This window comes from Corticium candelabrum, chromosome 12 (assembly GCF_963422355.1).
Source record: "Corticium candelabrum chromosome 12, ooCorCand1.1, whole genome shotgun sequence".
Lineage (NCBI taxonomy): Eukaryota > Metazoa > Porifera > Homoscleromorpha > Homosclerophorida > Plakinidae > Corticium > Corticium candelabrum.
In genome coordinates, this window is record NC_085096.1 from 7,078,244 (window position 1) to 7,099,660 (window position 21,417).

General features: G+C 42.1%; 1 protein-coding gene across 1 annotated transcript; it reads left to right on the top strand.

Annotated features, from left to right (window-relative positions):
* The first annotated feature begins 1,352 nt into the window (after positions 1-1,352).
* LOC134188069 (leucine-rich melanocyte differentiation-associated protein-like) lies at positions 1,353-7,179 on the top strand. The gene is made up of 5 exons (XM_062656251.1): positions 1,353-1,492; positions 1,586-1,846; positions 4,033-4,066; positions 4,318-4,416; positions 7,046-7,179. Exons 1-5 carry the CDS (start codon positions 1,377-1,379, stop codon positions 7,121-7,123), a joined length of 588 nt encoding a protein of 195 aa, XP_062512235.1. The 5' UTR covers positions 1,353-1,376; the 3' UTR covers positions 7,124-7,179.
* The last annotated feature ends 14,238 nt before the right edge of the window (positions 7,180-21,417 follow it).

The window sequence follows — 21,417 nt, forward strand, 5'->3', positions numbered from 1 at the left end:
CCCCTATTTTGTTCACGGGTACTATTTTGTTCGCGTGAAAATCGACAAAAATAGGCAACTTGCTGCCCAGAACAAGGTTACTTTTCTCTATTTCTATGTAGTTTGCCGTGTCTAGAGCACATTTGCTAGGAGAAAAGAAATCTGTGTCACGAAAACGCGAGTAGAGAGGAAGAAATGTGCTTGAACAAAATAGGGGCCGTGAACAAAATAGGAGCTGCTACGACGGGTTCAGAACGCGTAAACAAAAATAGTAACCGGTGAACAAAATTGGAGCAAATATAAACAAAATAGGGGCAACTAAGAACAAAATAGGACCGTCAACAAAATAGTACTCGTGAACAAAATAGGAGCTGTACAGCATGCGGTCCTTGTATGGCCATTGCGCGGCCATTGCGCAGAGTTGCCAACTCAAACGCAATTTGCGTGAGTCTCACGCAAGTTCCTTCAGGTCACACGCTCACACGCAACTTTTAGAACGCTGCTTAAGGAACTAGATCCAGGGAGACTGAGACATGTCTACCTAGAGTGAACCTGTAGGTACGTAAAAATCTGTAATGTCTGCTAGTAACTAGATCTAGTGCCGTAAAGTGCACGTGATCGATGATTTCGAATTACAACTACCAAATGCCTGCGCTTGCGATACTACTGCGCGCGATACGTGTAATGCAAATTGCTGGAACATTACGTACGCTACACGATCTCGAGGAAGCGGCCAACATACAGTGAACATCTAGCAGGAGGATGAAGATGTCTTTCATCTAGATACCTCAGGCAATTCTAGTTCTGAAGCTGTTAGAGTTAGTCAGTCAATTCGCGCACCCATTCCCTCCTCTTTTTCGACTTCCGGATCTGGAAGTCCAAATACATTGTACCCTGTACACATAATGATTCAACGGTAGAGCTTTAAAGTTTACTGTTTGTAAAATTCTAGGTATTTAGTTGTTTGTGGCCACGCCCATATGCAGATCTAGAAGACTTCTAGGTTCAGTACCAACGAAAATCAGAGATCTCACGCATTTCTCTGGTGGTCAACAACAGCGGTATTACTGTAACCCTAGCGCATGCGCTCTTCGTGTTAAAAGATTACATTCACGTTGGCCTCAGGGGCACTGCCGACATCCTCCTGGAACTAGAGCGGCTCTGTTGCTATAGTAACTAAATTTAACTGTAAGAATGCGCGCATGCGCTGCAGTGCGATTGTCCGTCCCTTCTAAATTAAAGCGCTTGGTCCGTCCATTTGTCCACAAAAGTAAAGCATAATTTGCTGTAACTCTAGCGCATTCGCGCCTTAGTTGAACACGTCCTGTCTGATTAGGTGCTTCCGAAAAACTAAACCCCGGATAATCTCCCGGATACGATGCCTATGCTCTTTTGTGATGTCTGTCAAACGATTATCGTTAGCATATCGAGGGCTAACCGAGGTGCCTAAAGAAGTGGTCGCCAGCTGCAGTGTAGAACTCGAAGAACTGGACCTAGGCAACAATAGAATCAAGTAGGCTAATGGGCGTGGTCACATCATATACACAGATCTAGAACGGTCTATTTGAACTGAACTGAACTATTGTTTGCACGTGTTTTCTCGTAGTGACCTCCGGTGTTTAGTTCACTTTGGGAAAATGCACTCATTGATTTTGGACAGAAACGAGTTGACGTCTCACACCAAACTGCCCTTTTTGCCCAACTTGCACACGCTCTGGGTCAACCATAACAAAATATCTAACCTGTCGGTGTTTGTGGACAACGTGGCCGCCAGCTGCCCCAATCTGGCATTTTTGAGCATGATGAACAACGAAGCTGCGCCAAGCTATTTCAACCAGGGAACCTTGGAGCAATACACAGATTTCAGGTCACATGATCAAAATGATTTTATATAGATCAGTTGAAGTCGAGTCCTATATGTAAGTTGTATAATGACAGAGTGGATTTCTTTGTTATACTGATACGTAGTTTTGGCTTCTGATTGCATAGCAATCTTCTAGTATGGCAAATCAATAAATTTTCTAATATATTTGGATAGGTAACGCGGTTTTTAAAACTACCGGTAGTGCTGAGTTGTTAAAAGCACGTTCAAGTGAAGATTTCCGTTTGGTGTCTAAGTAAGAAGTTGCATTTGGTGGTCGAAATAAATCTAGCGATTACATGCAGCTAGCTCCATGGTAAACTATAGTTTAGCCTAAACGAGTTCATAAACTAAACCAGTTCAAGAAGGTGACTGTTTCTACTAGGGGCTTCGCACCTTGGGTGCATTTGATCTGCCTATTCCAACCATTTGGAATACTAGGAATACGGGAATAATCATTCGATTCACATTCCGGAATGATTTAGTTTGTGGTTTGGTTTACTAGAGGTGTGAGGACGAAAGGAATACCTGTTTGTTTTGACCAAACCGCAAACCATATACATGTGCAGTAGCTCGTTCACCATGACGACGGACATAAAGAAACAATTGTGCAAGCATCACACACTTCGACAACACATTCCAAAATGCGGTTTGAGTTGAACAACTGTTCGATTTGGAATGACTATTCTCTTCATTCCGGAATGGTTGGAATGGGCAAATCGAATGCACCCCTGGAATGTGTAATTAAGTTATCAAGACAAATCTGTTTTGCAATGGCACAGTATTTGTGGAACAATGGCTTGCTGTTCTGTGATACATTGGGCTGCTCTGTAGCAATAGTTGGTTGTCACTGAAGGCTGATTCACACTAGCACGTAACGTAACGTAACATGCCATCTAGATAGCATTCACATTGATCTCCTCACATATGTTCAGCGTCCCGTACATGACGTCACGCATGGAAACTTTTCGTCACATGTAATGAAGCAGAGGAAGTGTGGTTTTTTACTGCTTCTTACTTCTTGGAGACAAAGGAGAAAAGCACACAAACAAAAATGTGGATTAGATAGAGTTGCCAGTGCAGGCAGGCTCTAGGGGAATACCACACCCTAGTAAATGAAGTGATCATGACCGACCATGTCGTACAAACACGGATACTCGTGTACAAGGTCAATAAGTCGCTCGTTGGTATCCATCCTACAGCAGTAAAATGCGCATGCTCAGGAGAGACACCCATGCACTGCTCCATGATTGGATAATTGCTTACATCAACGGGAAAAGCTGAATCCATCTCAACATCTTACGTTACATTACAAAAATCAATACGGTACGTCACGACAACAAAATTTGCCAGTGTGAATGATGTTGTATAACGTAAAGTCACCATACGTTACGTTATGTTACGTTGCGTGCTCAGTGTGAATCAGCCTTGAGACTCCAAGTTCGGCATCTGCGTACATGCTGTAGCTGCTGATTTCTCTCTTTTATTTGGTGACATTTAATTGCTTCTTTTGAGGCAATCAATCTTATATAACATGATAAATCACTTGCTAAACCTAGCTACTACACAAAACAGCTGTAGGCAAAGCAGTATAGGGTTATAACTGGTTGGTGCAGATGGAAACAGGGTAATTCTTAAAGGTAATTGCAATGCAAAAGTAAAGAATTCTTTTATGTTGGAAATTGATAGTTGTAGGGTGCATTTCTTTTACCTAATCCAGCTAATTAACCCAGATTAGATGGATTAGCTAATCCAGCTCATCCAGCTAATCCAGCCGATACGCAGATTAGACGGATTAGCTAATCCATCTAATCTGGATTAGCTGGATTAGGTAAAAGAAATGCACCCCTAGTTCCATACATGACTGAAAAATTAGTTTTAGATTTTTGAGTTAAGTCTTTGCTGAGATATAGCAGGTCAAAGTTGTTTCCGGTTCTTCAAGTTCCGGTAACGCGTTATAACGGGCATGGTGAAGTGTACACGTCACAGAGGGGAGACGTGTGTGCATCTGTATAGTCATTTTTGTTTACAAAAATTGCTTACAATTGTAAGCTTAGTGTGTTGTTTGTAGAAGTTGTAGATTAATACATTTGTGTGTAATTTCTAGTAACTTTATTGCAAGTAGTTTGTTGCTGTGTGGCTTAATTGTATGTAAACTTTATTTCAAGTCGATATATTTGCCTTTTCTGCAGACATTATGTAATCAGTCGTCTACCAAGCTTGAAGGTAAGTTGTATGAACGATTGGTATGATTTCTGTTGAATGATTGTTAAACTCTGGTAGCAATTTGTTTACTCATCTTGCTGTGTGTGCTTGTAAAGTTTTGTGTTTAGTTTTGGCTTGTTTGTGTTTCTTTTACATGTTCGTCTATCTTTTCTGGCTGTCTGTTTTTATTGTAAATATCTGTAGTGCTGTCTCTGTGTTTTCTCTTATATTATTGATGTACATTACGCATTGTCATGGTTGTTGTTGTGTAGGTGCTTGATGACACAGAGATAACAGTGGAGGAACGGGAGATTGCAATAAGAGTGTATGGCAGACACCAATCAACAGCAGGCGCCAAACGAAAGAAAAAGGCAAGCTTCTGTACTCTCTGTATTGTACACTTATTCCATGTTCATGTAAATTGTTTCATTACATATAGAACAGTGCTAAGATCTAAGGGGTTGTTCAAAATTATCGACAATTTACGAGGGAGGAGGGGTTATGGCATGTACGCTTTATAAAATGTTGATCAGTAGCAAATAGTTTTGCTAATTTCTCTGTTCTATGGCCAAAATGGCATCATGCATTGTTCCCATGCTAAAGTCTGTCTGTGTGGTTCTTGAGTGAACAGATATTCCCAGCATTTATCCAGTGTTCTGAGCAATTTTTAGTAAGCATAATGGGTGGGTTTGTCTTTCAATTGAAGCCTGTCTATTGGTTAGCTAGAGTAGCTACTTAAAACTAATTACATAACAAGGTAGGCAGAACTTTATCTGTAATGCACACTCGAAGAACAGTGAGGCCATAAGTTCTAAATGAAGTGTTTAGTGTGTTATTAAAAATTATTCAGGATTTCTTGAGTTAGAATTAAGCCAGGGTGGACGGACTTCAGTCGTGTGCGTATGTATGGGATTTGCAAATATGTACGACCGCAGCAGCTTATTCCAGGTTTGCTCTACAAGAACATCAGCCATTCATAAAGAGCCCAGTTGTCTCTACTGCTGCTTTCTCAATGTTTTTGTCTTTGTCTACTTGAATGGCCAGAAACCTTGAGCTGACATCATTTGAGCGAGTCAACTGGAGTGGAAGAAGAACTGTATCAATGCAGAAGCACTGAAGCCCCACATCAACCTTTTAATAAATGGAACCATGTTCAAGCTATTAAGTTGTTAATCAACAATATATTGCATACATTTTGGGGAGGAGAGGAGGCTTCAGAAAAGCATGCACTTTGTATGCTCATGAAATTGTCAATAATTGTGAACGACCCTTAAAGAAAAATTTGAAATGTCTTACAGTAGTGATTGAGTAACTCTCAAGCTGTGTTGTATCACAGTTTTAATCAATTTAACAGAAGATTGGAATATAGTTACGCTGATACTTCCCTAGCTTTTACAAAAATAGATGAAACTTAACAGTTTTCTTTAGTGTTAGGTCATTGTATTAGTGTGCGAGATGAATGCATGCAGAAAGTTATAGGTTATACGAGTATCGTTTCAGTTGTAGTAAATAACAGGTTACACATGACAGTTTGTAGGTACATGTAACATTACTAATTTCTGGATGTTCATGCTGGGTGTGATGGATGGTGAGAGTAGACCTCCTTGTTTGAAGAATGTTGACAGTCATAATTCAATTAGCCTTGCCAGTTGAGGATAAACTGACGAGAACACTTCCAAAATATTCAAGGCTTACATCAGTTTCTCGGTTACCTTGACAACAGTACATTTGTTGGAACAAAAGACTCGATTTCAATGCTGCTACAATCCATCTGTGCCAAGGGTCCATTGTTTGGGCCGCATTTGAACCATATGAAGTGCACATTTTCTTGGCCTTCTAGCAACCAATTCTTCAATAGATTTGCATCTGAAATTAGAAGAGTTGATTTGCTTACGAATGGTGTTGGACTTTTAGGTTCACCAGTCTTTGGTCCTATTGAATTCTTTCTCAAGTTTTTCAGAGAACATGTGGATCAAGTTCTGGAAGCTTAGGAGTTGCTTTTCTGATTTGAATAATCCAGAGCTACATTTGTTGAGAAGATGTTAGAGTGGTGCAAATTAATGGCCTTTTTTGCACTGTTCCCACTCAAGATGTTGGTGATCAACTTTCTCGGTTTGACAACAGAATGAGGACTGTTTTTAGGTAGAATAACTCAATCGTCCGTATCTGATTTGGCCTGGTCATAAGCAACGTTGCCGATCCGGAAAAGAAGTTTGGGTTTAAGTGGTGTTGTTTCTTTCAGCTAAACGGCATTTGTCAGAAGCTGTAATGCTTTGCGTGATTTGATTTTTTGCTATTTGGGCAAGTTAAAAATGAAATCGCATTGTTGGATATATCAGTCCCATAAATCTCTATTTTTGTCTATTAAAGGGAAGAGATTAAAAAGAAATCGCTCTGATGCTCAACTAGATACTCATTTAACGTCCATTCCCGAATAGGAGAATACATGGGGAAACCCGTTTCTCTTGAAGTGGATGTCCTAGCAAGTTGATTTCAACATTATTGGAAAGCTCACAAGGAGGTTTCAGATCAGTTAATGAATACTGCGATTGCTTCTTTGAAATGCACAATTAGTAACTTCCTGTATGACACTCGCTTGGCTCTGCCGTACTCTTGCATTTACACCAGGTGTCAGATAACTTCAAAGTCACCTCTATAACGCCCACTACTTAAAATCTGACGCCGACATATTTTGAACTGTGGATTGAAAAGTAAAACAGCTGTAGCTAGCAAGCTTATGTAGTTGAACTATTGGTTGAACTTTTGAATCTAAGTTCATAGCTAAGCATTTCTATACTGGAACCGTTTATTCCACTAGCAGTAGTTAACTATGCCCATCTCTGCTCGTCAATTCCTTATCTAATAACCACAGTTTCCGCGTATTCTCTTATTTGGGATTGGATTATAGCCAGACCTAAACCCCGCTCTCACCCTCAACATTCTAGCAGGGAATGTTGAGGGCAGTCTGGCTATGCGGGACTAATACTCGTCATTCTTCAGATATTCCTGTCAACTATTCGGTGGCATCACAGAAGGTTCTGGAGTCAAGGCTTGATGATTCTCTATTACAGACCATGAAAGGCTGAAGCAGTTTGAGAGGCAGAGCGAGACTCGGCACAGCTTCTTATCTTCACACCGGGGGCTTTGTTATGGGCAATTTTAAATGCAGATTTAGGCTTGGCTATGTGCTATCATGAGTTTGTTGTTGTTATCATGTTGTAGTTAGGAGTTCCTTTGTTTCCAAATGCTTTAAATGCTCAAAGATGTGTCTGTGGCCATGTACTAGACACTTTTGGTGACCATTTACTTGGACGCAGGTATGACTTTACTAGCATGATGCTTTTTGTGATGTCTAATGGCATGCTCTACTAGTTGCCAACAAAAGATCACTGAAACCAAGCAAAAAGTTTCAGGAACTCTTGTTTCGGGCACTAGAAACAGTGGCACTCATTAAAAGTGTTTCTCATATCCACCTTGAAGCAACAAAGATCAGGTGTCTCACTGTTAGCTTCTACAAAGGATCTTACAGTATGAACAGAGGCTTCCATGCCTTCTGTCACACCTACACCAACTTGATCGTATGGAATGAAAACATGTAGTAGCTGGGACTTTACTGCAGCACAACTCAGACAATTGACTAAATGACAAATATTTTCCAATTGCTATGGGACGATATCTACCTGAATTTTTGTGAAGGGCAGTTAATGGAGCATCCGTCAACCGGGGCGCTATAGCGTTGTCGATTGTACCTGATAATAGGGAGAATGCCAAACGGGTGAGGTTATTGAGGCAAGACTTGGCCTCGGGGACACTGGTGCGTTTGACAGCATCTAAATGATGCTGGGCTTTTAATGGAGAGCAGCCGGGATCTGAGCATTTAGAGAAAGCTTTCAGTGCTGTCAACACTGATTCAGAATCACAACTAGTGGAGCTGGAATATCATCTCACCATTTCAGTAGACTGTACTCTGGATGGTGACTTTTGAGATCAGCAAGAGCCAATGGATGATCATGTGGCACACAACCTTGTGATCCCAGTGTCTTCATCACATTTGCAAAACGACTTTCTCTAGACGGTTTTAGTGATTACGAGCATTACAGCTTGACAAAGTAGATGACGATTGGACACATTTTCAAGATGTAATTGTATTCTAGCATCTTCTAGCATCTTTCCATGCATATCGACAATTTGTCACCTTGTTGCCATTAATGAAGCCGTGAGGATAAGATATTATGTATTATGTAACGTTTCTGCTTGCCACCTTGTGGAGGTGCACATAAAACTGCTTTTGTAAACATGTAGAATCGAAGATAACCTCATATTCCATCATGACATGACGTGCATGTTGCAACTCTTCAGAAAAAACCTGGTCAGCAATGACCAAATCAATCTTGGGATATGCAGTACTGAATACGCAGGCAACATTGCAACCTTATTCATCACATAAGAAAAGATGAGTGACATCCCCAGAACGGCTTGTAAGTGTTGCAGCTGCCTTAATACCTCCAAAGCGAAATTAATACTGCCAATGTTGACTGGCATTGGAGGTGATGTAGAAATCACTGGAGAGTCAAAAGAACTTTTACACACCTCAGAAACAGAATCCAAATGAAGGGCAGACACTTCTGCTACTGGCCATCACAAGCTGGACGATGAGTAGCGGGCAAGGTACAGTGCGTTTCAGAAAATTAAAGTTCTCTAGAAGTTTGGGAGTGGCTACTAATGCCCAGGAGGTCAAATATCCACATTGCAAACGGTAGTTTACCATTTACAATCTCTCAGTAGTGTTATCTCGAGGCTTTTACTTTGAGTTACAGTTGACATCGAGGACAGCTTGTAAAGTGAGCTGTTGAGGTAGATATAGCGCATGTTATGTTTTCTGTTTGCATAAGACTTTGGCATCTAGCACACCACGCCCAGCTCCTCCCAAAGTCTCATTAAATAACGGGAAGTGACGCTCCTGACAGTAACATACACCCCGCTAATTATGACAGTGATAACCGGAAGACCAAGAGCTTCACAACGGTCTTTTTGCCGACTCTGTGCGACCTTTCTTTCGCAAGCTAAGTCAAAAATTCCAGAGGACTCCAATTCTGAAACGCACTGTAGGTTCCATGAGGAGACACGAGTGGTGAACACTGGGCCAACGTGCACAGACACCAAGACTTCTACAACATTCGTATGCAAGGTCTTGCTTTCACTGACTGACAGATATCCTAGCTAAATGACTACCTAAGTCAATTGGTACTCAAACGCCGGTTTAGTCATACTCTTGCAAAAATGCATTTTATATATACAACTCACAACTCAGAACTACTGTATATGGTGAAACAACTCAAGTAACTATATACGCACATGCACATGTGAATTGCATAAGCAGGAATCTGTTGGGCGAAGAAAATGCTGTCGTGTGGACATCTTTCTTGGCCAAGGGCATCTGCTAGTATTCCTTGGTCAAATCGATCTTTGCAAACCATTTGTTGGTGCTAAGGTTCTGAATTGTTTCTGCAACTGTATTCGTTGTTCTGGATCAACTTCCGTTATCTTGTTGAGCTTCCTTGAAATCGATGCACAGCCTATTCCTACCGTCCCGCTTCTTCATAATAACTATTGGAGATGAATAGGGGATATTGATTCTTGGATGATGTTCATTTTAAGCATGTTGCTGAGGTTCGTTCGAAGACAATTTAATGCGATGCTTTATTAAGTATGTTTTCCCGGACACATCGGTACACACAGAAACGAATCCTTCAATCATATGTTGCGCTTGTACTGCTGTACGATGCTAAGCTCCTCGCCAAATTTCACATCATTGAGTGTCTCTTGTTACCAACACAGGCTCATGTCGAGGAGTTTATCGTCATCCACCACGTCATCTGGGCCTCCTTCACTGTCAGCCTCTATTATGGCAGAGCTCACCAGCTCCAGCACTGCTCCTCCTACTTTCAGATTGTCGCATTTCTGGTCTGCTTCGTTGACTCGGGAGTGGCACATGTATTGCTTCAGCAAGTTGACATGAAACACCTTCGATTTGCTCTTGACATTGATGACATAGTCCACCGGTCTTTCTCTCGATGGCCTAGGGCCTCTTCCACTGCATGATAAGTTTGTTTCTATCCGTAGGTCACAGTAGCAGTACCTGATTGCCTTTCTCGAGTTTGCGTCCTTTGCACTTACGGTTGAAATATTGCTTCTGACGGGTTTTCAACTTCTCTAGTTCATCTCTGGCCAGTTTCAGCGTCTTTACCAGTTTTTCCTTTAACTCGGAACGAACTGGTATGATGTTTGTACACTGTGTTCGTCTTCCTCGGGTCCACGGCGTAATATGTGCATGGGACCTCTTATCACTCTTTCATACAACAGCTCAAAGGGAGCGAAACCCTTAGATTCTTGTGTAACTTCTGTATACGCAAACAACAAGGTGTCAATGTATCGGTGCCATTGTCATGGTTACTCCGAACATAGTGTCTACAGCATCTGCTTTAGTGTACCATTAAAAATTTGACCAACCCGTTACACGTCGGGTGATACCGCGTGGTTGTCAGCTGTCAAATGCTAAGAAGACAGGACACCTCTTGCATACATTCAGAGACGAACTGCATGGCTCCCCATGTCTCTTAACGATTTCTTCTGGGATTTTGAGGCGACTATAGAGACTAACGAGAGCTTCTGCCACTGCATCTGTACTGATATCCTTCAAAGCATTTGCTTTCGTATAACGTGTCGCGTAGTCCTCTAATGTCAAAAGGTATCGGTGTCCTTCGTCACTGGCCAGATGGATAGGACCAGCCAGTCTCTTTGAACAGCAAGTCTGTCAATGGCATCCGCTGCAAAGGGGCTCGAGGTATTGTCCCCTTTTGAACAGTTTGCTGGCACACATTGCACAACCTGCAGCATCTTGTTACATCCCCTCGGTACGGCCGGCCAGTGGAATTTGGTAAGAACTCGGTCCGTGGTCTTTTGTATTCATCATGTCCTCCCATGAGAGAATTGTGCGCTAAATGCATTATTTGTTCCCGCAGAGGTCTAGGGACTACGACTTGTCTGACAGGCTCTCCTTGATTGACACTCGGATGCTTGAAGTCTTGATACAGTAGCCCATTCTTCTTCTCAAATTTAACCTCTCGTTTGCCCCTCACCTTCACTTCACCAATCATGATTTTGGCCCTTTTTAAAGAGCCGTTCTCTGCCTGCATCTTTATGATCCCCTCTGTTAACTGAGATCCATCGTTTCTCTGGTGACTGACGAAGGGCTGGCGCCCTCTACCTCTTTTCTTCTTGCTGCCCTGGTGACCGCCACTTGTTCCTCCACCCACTGCGGATCAGGGTCACTTCTGGTTTTGCTTCGGGAACGTTTTCCACAATGATATCATGCGTATACAGTGTCTTGGAGAGAGGGCTTGGACTTGGTCCAGACAGGTACGGCGTGTCAATGTGCACTGTCGCGATAGCCACATGTCTCACGCTGTTGTCGACTACCTGCATCAATCCAACCCGACCGGTGTACTGATCATCTGTACCATGTTGCTGTCTCACTATGACGCCACCGCATCCGGTATCCCGAAGTACATCCACGGACCTGGCACCAATCTTCCCTTTGACTACCGGCAATTTGTAGTGATCTCTCGGCCATAGCGAAGTGACAACGTTACTTATGATAGGTATTTTCCTTTTGTCGTGCATGACTAGGTGTCTAACATCAGTTGACTCATCAAACTTGACCTGCGATAGTCCCATTTCTATGTGTTCGTGGCTAGTCCCGCATCCTGCACTGATCTCCTTGTGGCTATGAGCATTGCTCCCGGTTCTCCGGATTCACCTTCTGTAAAGCGGCGATCAACTAGATGAAGGCTTCCCCAGCACAGGCTGTGTTTCTACAGTCTCGGGTTTCATGGCTGATCTTGTCGCACTTGAAACAGCGTCATCTGTTTCTCTCTCTACATTCAAAGGCTCTATGGCCACATCTATTACGCAGAAAACATTGCGGGGGGGCCCCCGGGACTGAGCTGCCCTCGTTTCTCCTTCTCTCGAAACAGTGGATCCCTCCTCACTAGATGTCTTGGCGGTGTTTTGTTGTGGCTGTTGCTGTGCAGTATATGACTGCTTGCTTCAGGCTGTCAGAAACCTTTCTCCCGCATCGGCAACCTCCTCCATTGTCCTCAGCAGCTTCTCACTCAAATGCGTCAGCAGGTCATGCGGGCAAGAGTTTAGGAATTGCTTCTTTACAAATAGGTCTTGTACAACATCAGGGGACGCTTTGTCAATGCCCGACAGAGTTATCCATTTGTCTAAATAGCGCCCCGTCTTATGACAAATTGTAGCGGGGTTTCATTCTGCTTCGGCCTGACTTTACGGAACTTCCTTCTCAAACCCTCTTTAGTAAGGTTATAACGCTTCAACAAAGCGCTCTTCAGTCGCGCATAGCTCCTTGCATCAGCGTCTGAAAGTTGGGAGTAGGTGTCCAAAGTTTTTTCCGTCAACAAGGCGCTTAGGTACGTCACCCATTCGTCTTCTTTCCAGGCACTGCTCCTCATGAACTGCTCAAAGCGCTGGAGGTAACTGTCTAGTTCGTCGTGGCCGTCAGAAAACGGAGGGAGATGTGGCGTTGCATCATGGGCTCCAGCAACACGTGTTACTGCACTGCTGGCCTTTAACTCTAACCTCTTCAGTTTGTATTCATGTTTCATGTGAGTTTCTTCTCGTTGGTGCTCTCGCACATATTTACGTTCTCCCAACGCTTCCTCGGCTTCTATCTGCGTTTTCTTACACTCGCCTTCTTGTTGTGTCTCCTTGTGCTCCACAGCAAGTTGTTCTGATATGAAGACTGTAGTTCCTTTTTTAACCCCATTTTCTGACCGATCTCAAGCAACCAGTCCATCTCAGTCTCGTTATAACTCTCACACTGCCAGTATATGGCTATATCGAGATACCGTCCGTCACCTCTTTACCAGCTATGCACTCGCGTGGTAATGCTCCCTCCTCTTACCTAATTGCGTCTTTACTCTTCCTTGTTCGGTTCTTCTTGCGACGTTCCTTCTGGACAGGCGCCCAGTTGTCACAAGCTGGACAACGAGTATTGGGCAAGGTAGGTTCCACGAGGAGACATGAGCAGTGAAAACCGAGACTTCTATAACATTCATACGCAAGCTCTCGCTTTTACCGACTAACAGATATCCTAGCTAAATGACTACCTTAGTCAACTGGTACTCACAGGGTTTGAAAAATCCGGTCGCCAAGTCGCCATGTGACGACCAATTATGGATGGCTGGCAACTAAACGAACGGTGTGGTCGCCAATTTAGCGACTAGAAATATTTGCTAGTTTTTAGTCTTTTGTGGCAGCGGCTCTTGGATGCAAACCACCTGCTCAGCAGATGTTTTGCGTTACAATTAAGGTATGTTGCCACCTTCTATGTCTACCATTTAGTGGCACCCTGCGACGTATGCCGTCTACTTATAATCTTCTTACATATCATGTAACAACATAACACTTAGCAGTCTATTGCGAGTCATTGCTATTCTCTGGTACACTATCATTTTATGGACTCTACTGCCTGTACCAATCTCATTGGTCTCTGCCGTCAGCTCCAGACAAGCCCAACTAAAGACCTGCAGGCACGTATAATTCTTCAAACAGTCGTGGTCACTCCTATCCTTCATATGCTACACCAACAGATCCAAGTCAACGCTCTATCATTGACAAGACACGATTGCGCAGCAGCTTCTCCCGAAAGAAACATGAAATCCGCAGTCAATCGTAGTTGAAGGTGAGGGCAACTGCCTATTTAGGTTCTTTTCTATGCTGTTCAAAGGAAACGAAGAATCTGACCATTTTGAATTGAGACAAATAAAAACTACTACGTAGATCGTTGCAAACGGTGGGCGTAGGAAGTGGCAAAACAAACAGCTTTTTTGCAGCTAGCTGCCTGAGTGTTTTTCTATCAAAAGAACTACCAGGTGTACCAGGTACGTCCAGACGCTCATACGTCTTCTAGCACTACTAAGAAAGTTTGTTCAGATAAAAGTCTCTGCGTCTCCAGTTCTGAAATCTAGGTGTTGAATGATGCCACGCTTTGTTGAAGCGCTACAATAACAAAGGTTTATCGTGTGCGTTCCAAAGATTAGCACAGCTAGCCGTAGGAAACCACGTGGGGTGTGGGGTTTCCTTGAGAGTTACCGGATGTACTGTTCTCAGCAAATCAGTAGTGGCACTGAGACATATAAAGAATTAAGGAAACGCTCAAGGAATGCTTGTGTCTTATTGGATGGATTGCCAGGATGTGGATGTGATGACAAACCACATAACCACATTTTTGTTTGGTTGTAGCTATACAATTAGTTGAAAGTTTCTATAAAATATAATACTCATACTATTACATAAAAAGAATCCCAAGTACAATACTGTAGATTGATGTGTTTACTAGCCAATGTTCATCCAACAATACTGCAAATTCCCAGTTAGGTCTTTATTTAATGTCGACATGATAATCTGGGAAAGGGTCTCAACAGTGATATTAATGACTTGTTTACTTCTGGAATCTCTGACCTAGAAACTAGTGAAGTTTGGCGACCAACCGTTCCTTAGACTAGGTGGCCAAACTGGCGGCCAGATTCAAACACATTTTTTGAACCCTGTACTCAAACATTGGTTCAGTCATACTTTTGCAAATTAGTACAAGGCCATATATGGCAACACAACTCAGAACTACCGTATATGGTGAAACCACTCAATTAGCTATATACACACATGCACATGTGAGTTGCATAGGCAGGAACGCTACTCTGACATGGCATTTCAATCTGGAACAATTTGGTTCTCTCTGACAGACTGATGAGTGTTTACCATCTGACCTCGACAACTAGCATGATTCAATTTTTTAGAAAAGGCGCTTAGAAGGTCGTGTTTAGCAATATGGCTAGAGTTTATGTGCTGCCACAGCGGAACATTAACTGTCAACAGTGAAGTGCACAAAGAACAGCTAATACAACCCTGTGAAGACTGCTGAGACGATAGAGACTTAGCCATCTCAGAAGTATACCATTTCCAGCAGTTAAGAGTCTTTGACAAACAAAAGTGACAGTTAAAAGTAGAAACCAAACGCCAACCAATAAATCTTAATAGCTTTTACACAAACTGAGCGAAATAGAAGGCATCTGTTTGTGACACCACAAATGAGTTGTAATAAAGTAATGAAGATTTTAAAACTGTGACCAAAATAACAGCAATTGACTTGAGAAAGCAATCAAACTGAGGCAAGGAGAAAAAGATTGAATCTGTAACAAAACAACTGTTCTACTGTTCCGACAATTCAAATCCACCCCTAATCATTTAAAATCACACTACAGCGGAAATGAGACAGAACCAGGACGTTTTATTGTGAGTACTTGAAACGATGAATGAGAGAAAGGAAACAAGACAGTGGTCAAGTAGCCAAGAAAATCTACAAATGCCAGAGAGACTAGTAAAGAGAGCGAATGATCTTTGCCATTGTAATGTCCCAGTGTAACAGCAGATGGGGTATGCCAGGATATTGGGTATGGCTGTACCAAATTTCCTAGGAGAATAAGTACGATTTTAGGAAATACGGTACGTATTTGTATGGTCTATCAGAAGCAGTCTCGTACATGCAAATAGCTCACTTGAGCAATAGAAATGTGTATGCATATAACACCTACTGCCGACTGCTCCTTCCACTTACCACAGACAGGATAGAAGCCAGTGTTACTGCCCCTACAAATTTGTCTCAACTCCTGTGGGCAATGCTAGCATGGGTGGTGGTTTACAGTATACCACCCATTGGGTGCTCCTGCCCCCACCAATCGCTGCACTTCCCCTTGCTCTAGAGCTACAGACTTGATTTCCTAGGCAGAACACACAGGTGTACAGAATATTCAATACAGCGTACTTGTTATTCTTAGGGTAATTAGGTACGGCCATACCTATTATTAGCGTACCCAATTTCCTACTACACCGTGTATGACTGTTTTGAACCACTGATCCTCTACATTTTGGGCTTAGTTGCAATTGTCTTTAAGATGCACATGCTGTGATGATGCCACAAACCAAGTTTTTCAACAACAATCGGTTTAAAACAAACATCCAGCAGCCTTTACCTTGTTTTTATGATGGAGATCATTTTCCAAGTCTTTATGTTCTGTTGCTGCTCCAGCAGTACTCGCTGCCTGTATTAAATATGAAGGCTGGAGATAATTTCTTACTGACACATCAAAGTCAATTGGCAAGCCACATTGGAAATCCAGGTGGAAGATATCATCAGGTCTACTGTTAGGACTACTGTTTCAATGCTGCTCACATTGACATCGAGAGTCATCTACAAGAAGAGTGTAAAATATTTTGTCACAAAGGGTATCGTACAGTTTGATAAGCAAGTTGGTCATCTGATCACAGCCTAATAAATGATTACCAAAGACATAGATCAGAATGATGTGGAAAAGAGAAGATGCCTATACCAAGCCAAACCCATAGTGCTATAATAAACTCTGTAAACTCTCTGCTGGGCATAGCAAGGCCTATGCCTGCAACCACACCTCAGCTTGTTGAACTGAAACTGTATTGATTTTTTCATGGCTATGAATGCTGGCTTCCTGCTTTAGATATGATCAAAGCTTGCTATCTAACAAAACTTGTAAATGATGTTGGGTGTCTGCTTCTGGTTTGAATAATGATCAGGTAACAACTCTTGCAAATATTTCTTGTGCCTATTCCTCCCTAGGAAAAACTGGAAATGTTCTCTGTGAACTGTTGGAAGAACTCTTCATATCTGCATTTGAATCAAATATTTGAATACTATTGCATCTAACAATATTGCTAATCATGTATCCAAAGATTGTCAATTGTTTTACTTTTGTTTGTTTTTGCAGAAGAAACCGGATCGGACAGAATAGGATATAAGAGGAACCTACAACCAAGAAATCAATGGATAAAAATTTATTCATGTGTCAGTTTGTAGTCTAGATTTGTAGTACTTCATTCAGTTACAAGATGCATGTTCAGATTGTTAGTTTTGATACATTGTATTGGATGATGTTAGGACATCTCTTAGATATGTAATGCTGTTGAGTGTCAATCAATTCTTGTAAAGTATATATGATTATCTGAAGTCACATGTTCCATATCATCAACTAAGCGTTTTTCTGCAGCTGAGCATTGCTGGATTTGGGAGGAATCAAATAGTCCGAGCAGTTGTTTGTCTGCTGCAACTCATTTTGATAGCATACATGATGGGCTATGTGCACATGTATTATGTGAGTGGCATGAGTCACACCTATTTTGATTCTTCTGGGTGTACTGTAGGCTCAGGTGACTATACACTACCATATATGATGATCAGCTACAGGATGCTATTAGCAAAGAATATGACAAGGTGAGCACACTTATATGAAAGCTACATTGAATCTAATCAATTGTTGTGATCAATGTTCGACCTCCTGGTTTTTTATATAATTAAGACCTAGTTTTTGATTTGAATAACATGCTGCTGTATAATTCTTATTTGTGACTTCAATATTGGATTCTGAACAAGCACAAGTATCGAAGACTTGTAAAACTAACTTGTTGTGAAAGAAATTTGAAAACATTAGATTCTTTGTAGTTAATTAATTTGAGATGTGGCACCTTTATCTCTATTTAAAACAGGTTTACAAGAATCTAGCTTTCAATGAGCAAAATAGCTTATCTGTGACAATAATTGAGTTGATTGATGTGGCAAGACATTTGGGTCAGACGGACTACCGACTGAAATATTCAAATATGGTGAAAAGGTAATCTATAAAGAAGAATTATTTTTTAAATTAATTAACTTAAATCAGAAAAAAGTGAAAAACAAAAAAGGAAGTATTAAATAAATAAATACTATTCACATTTTATGTAAATTGATTTCTACGTACTGCAGTACAGATTGTAGGAATTCTACTTACCTACTGTAGATGGTAGACATATCTAAGGGTCACTGTGGGTAAGAAATTGTATACTATCGTACATGTTTAAGTGTGGCTACGTACATAAAAAAAACATAAAAACACACGGAGACAAAATAGCACGCGTCATAGCACGTGGTATAACAGCGTGACACAAAAGAGGACTGCTACTGGAAAAGAGAAAGGATCAAGATCATGGTCACTATCACGTGCAATCCGAGAAGACCACGAGTATCTTTTATCTTGAGGTTGCAGTTACACTGCCAGCTGAAGGGACAGCACACGAACGGAGCCAAATTTCTCCATTGACGTAGACATTTCAGACGCTTACTAGGATCTGACATACTAACAACTGAACTTTAACGATCTTTAAGAGTTTGTTTCAAGTGGATTTGCTTGCTAGCAGCATTCTTCTTGGCTGTTTGGCAGCCTATTGGTCAACTAGAGCGCGGTAGCTATATATACATACATACATACATATATATATATATATTTGAGTGACACCCATATATTTGTATATAATACAGATAACACATATATACTAGATACATTACCCTTCCTTCGTACGGGCAAATTACTGTAGTGTTATGACGGAAGACTCAGTTTGAGCGTGTGTAGACACGTCATGTGCAATTTTGGTAGGAATCGACACACTCCCTGTGTGGATTCAGTTCAAATGACTGGTGTGGGCGTCTGTTCGAATAAACTGGAATGTGCTAATTAGTTAATATTCCGTTGAAGGCAAATGAAAACCTAAACTATACAGATTGACTAGAATAGAGCATATTGAACTGATATATAACTGGGAGGTCCACTAGAGCACTAAAACAACCGACCCATACCAGGTACGCCTCTGCTCCTCACACGTTTCATGAGAGTTTCGGTTGCTTCGTTCGCCATTGTTGCATATTGATTTCAATGCGTGCATAAACGCAAGACGCAATAATCGGACGCAAGAAATAGAACTCGTACTCTAGCTTGCGTCAAACGCTGTGTCGTATTCTGAGTCTTACCGCAAGAAAAGAACGCAAGTCTTTGACGCAAGAACGCAAGCTAGGCGACTAGGGGAATGTCGTCTTTGTAAGTGTGCCATGCAATTCATGATCATCAGACCTAATTTAGCATTGCAACTGCTGATCGACATCTGTGCAGTCATCTGACATTAATTAATTTCTTTTGAGAAATTTTGGACCAGGCAGCTCTAGACGGCTGGAAGTGTTGGAAGTTTCAACATTTATCCAAGCATCAGTTCTTTGCTCGCATACCAAAGAAATTAATTAGCTAAGCCTGCGATATTTTTGTATTAGCTATCCTGCCTGCAACGCCAATGTCTGCACTGTCGTCTAGCCATATACAGAAGACTGCTGAACGACTCGAGTCGAATCTCATCTTCTGAGATCTCACCTGCATACTTACAGATGTTAGTGGAATGCTAGTGTCGTGAAAGTTTGGGGGACACGTACACGTTCCCCTGTCAAGCCACCCTTTGCTCCCCCACTGAGCATGCCTAGTAACTGAAGTTGCTGACTTGGATAAGCGATGGAGCACGTATATGTACTGTAGAGAGTGGCTAGCTTCTTTGTATTAAAACTAACAGTTGATGAAAGAAAGAGAACTGAGCAGTTTGGTGGTAGGTAAACGATGTATTTGGTTTCTTAATTAATAATCATGTTCACTCACACTCTATCGAATCACTGTGTTAATAAAATATATTCTAACTGTGATACTGCGATCCTCTATATACCACTATATAGCCTAGTGGTTAGAGTTCTGGCTCTCTGATCATGATGGCCCGGCTTCAATGAAACGAGTCTGTTGGTTCTTTCGTACTGTCTATTTGGCTATGTCTGTGAGAGTAGACTTGTTTCCGTCAATGGGAAGTTTCTGTGATCTGGCGTGTTTCTTACTGTCTATATTTGGCTATGTCTGTGAGAGTAGACTTGTTTCCGTCGATGTGAAGTTTCTGTAATCTGGCGTGTGAATAATTAACCTTTAGTAAATTTCTTTCTAGATTAGCCTTTCTTGCAACTGTTGTGTTTTAGGTATCTTATCAGATGTAAACAGGGTCCCTGGTAGACCAGCAGACTATGCTGAAGGTGTTTCCCTGTCTAGATATATACAGACTTGGACAAAATTATAGAGACACCTGGCATTATTGTGTGTGTAGTCTAGCCTCGCAAGCCAGGCTCTTCCGCGCAGTCGCTAACCGCACGTGAATCACACGAGGAGGAGGAGCTTTTACCGGAATTGCTCCAGCGCGAGAAGAGCCTGGTCGCTTTCGAGAACGTCATAGTGACGTGGGACCCCGGATCCGGTTTCATAGCTTGCATAAGGCTAATTCGATTTTCTAAAGAGCTCGTTACTGTAATTGCGCTGATACACGAAGCAGAGAGGTAGCCCTACGCGGAGAGCGCGTGAACACGAAATCCAGTGAAGCTGTTGATGGACAAAGTGCTGGTGAATAATGAGCGTAGGAATGGCCTACATGGGACTGGTCCGCTGAACCTACACTCTCCAGCAACGTTTCTTTCTACTGAACTCATCTGCTGGTTTGCGCGAATTGAAACCGACGTAGAACTATTCACCACTCTTGCGCGTCTTCTCTGACATCTATAGTCTGTGGGGGAAATGGTGTGAGAACTGCCGGCCCAGTTTCACTCAATGGTTCATGAAAACAGTGGCCTAGAGCTTGTGACCTCTCCACGTCATGATCAGATTGGCGTGTATTGCTAACGCAGTCTATGTCACGGTACTTTTGACTCAGCAAACAGCACTTTTGTACGATATTGGCTCTCCTCACGGTGAACTGGAAACATCTAGGCATGGGAAAACAGCAGTGCAGTGGACCCACCATGTTCAGGAAGTGTAGAGTTGACTCGTAGTTGCACGTGTACTACGTACGACTTGTTTCAATGCATGGACTCTGACTGCTACATATATATACTAACCGCGAACAATGAGTTCATTTCTCAAACTACCGCGCTGCAGATCTAGATTCGGCGGTGTGCTGTTGGCGAAACTGAATGCTGAAATGGAGTCGTGACACTGAAGAATATTACATGGCTGAACTGTCTACATACGTACTAGAAGCAAACGATGATGTCAACTACGTACTTCGTGCAAAACAAGCAAGTGCGTGAAGCAATGTCGCGTGTTCTCAACTTTCGTACCTACATGCTTACCTAATAGAATTAGCTTTATCAAGCTATGAAACCGGATCGGGGGTCCCACGTCACTATGACGTTCTCGAAAGCGACCAGGCTCTTCTCGCGCTGGAGCAATTTCGGTAAAAGCTCCTCCTCCTCGTGTGATTCACGTGCGGTTAGCTCAGCGACTGCGAGAAAGAGCCTGGCTTGCGAGGCTATGTGTAGTCTAACTTTGGCACTGAATTTTTCTCTAGCAAAACCAAATGTTTTTCGAATTTCTTTTTTTATG

Bases quoted from the DNA above. Each gene is read 5' to 3' on its own strand.
- LOC134188069 (XM_062656251.1), top strand. From the start codon at position 1,377: ATGTCTGTCAAACGATTATCGTTAGCATATCGAGGGCTAACCGAGGTG. The intron at 1,847-4,032 runs GTCACATGATCA...CCTTTTCTGCAG, and splicing joins GAGCAATACACAGATTTCAG to ACATTATGTAATCAGTCGTC. The intron at 4,417-7,045 runs GCAAGCTTCTGT...GTCATTCTTCAG, and splicing joins GCGCCAAACGAAAGAAAAAG to ATATTCCTGTCAACTATTCG.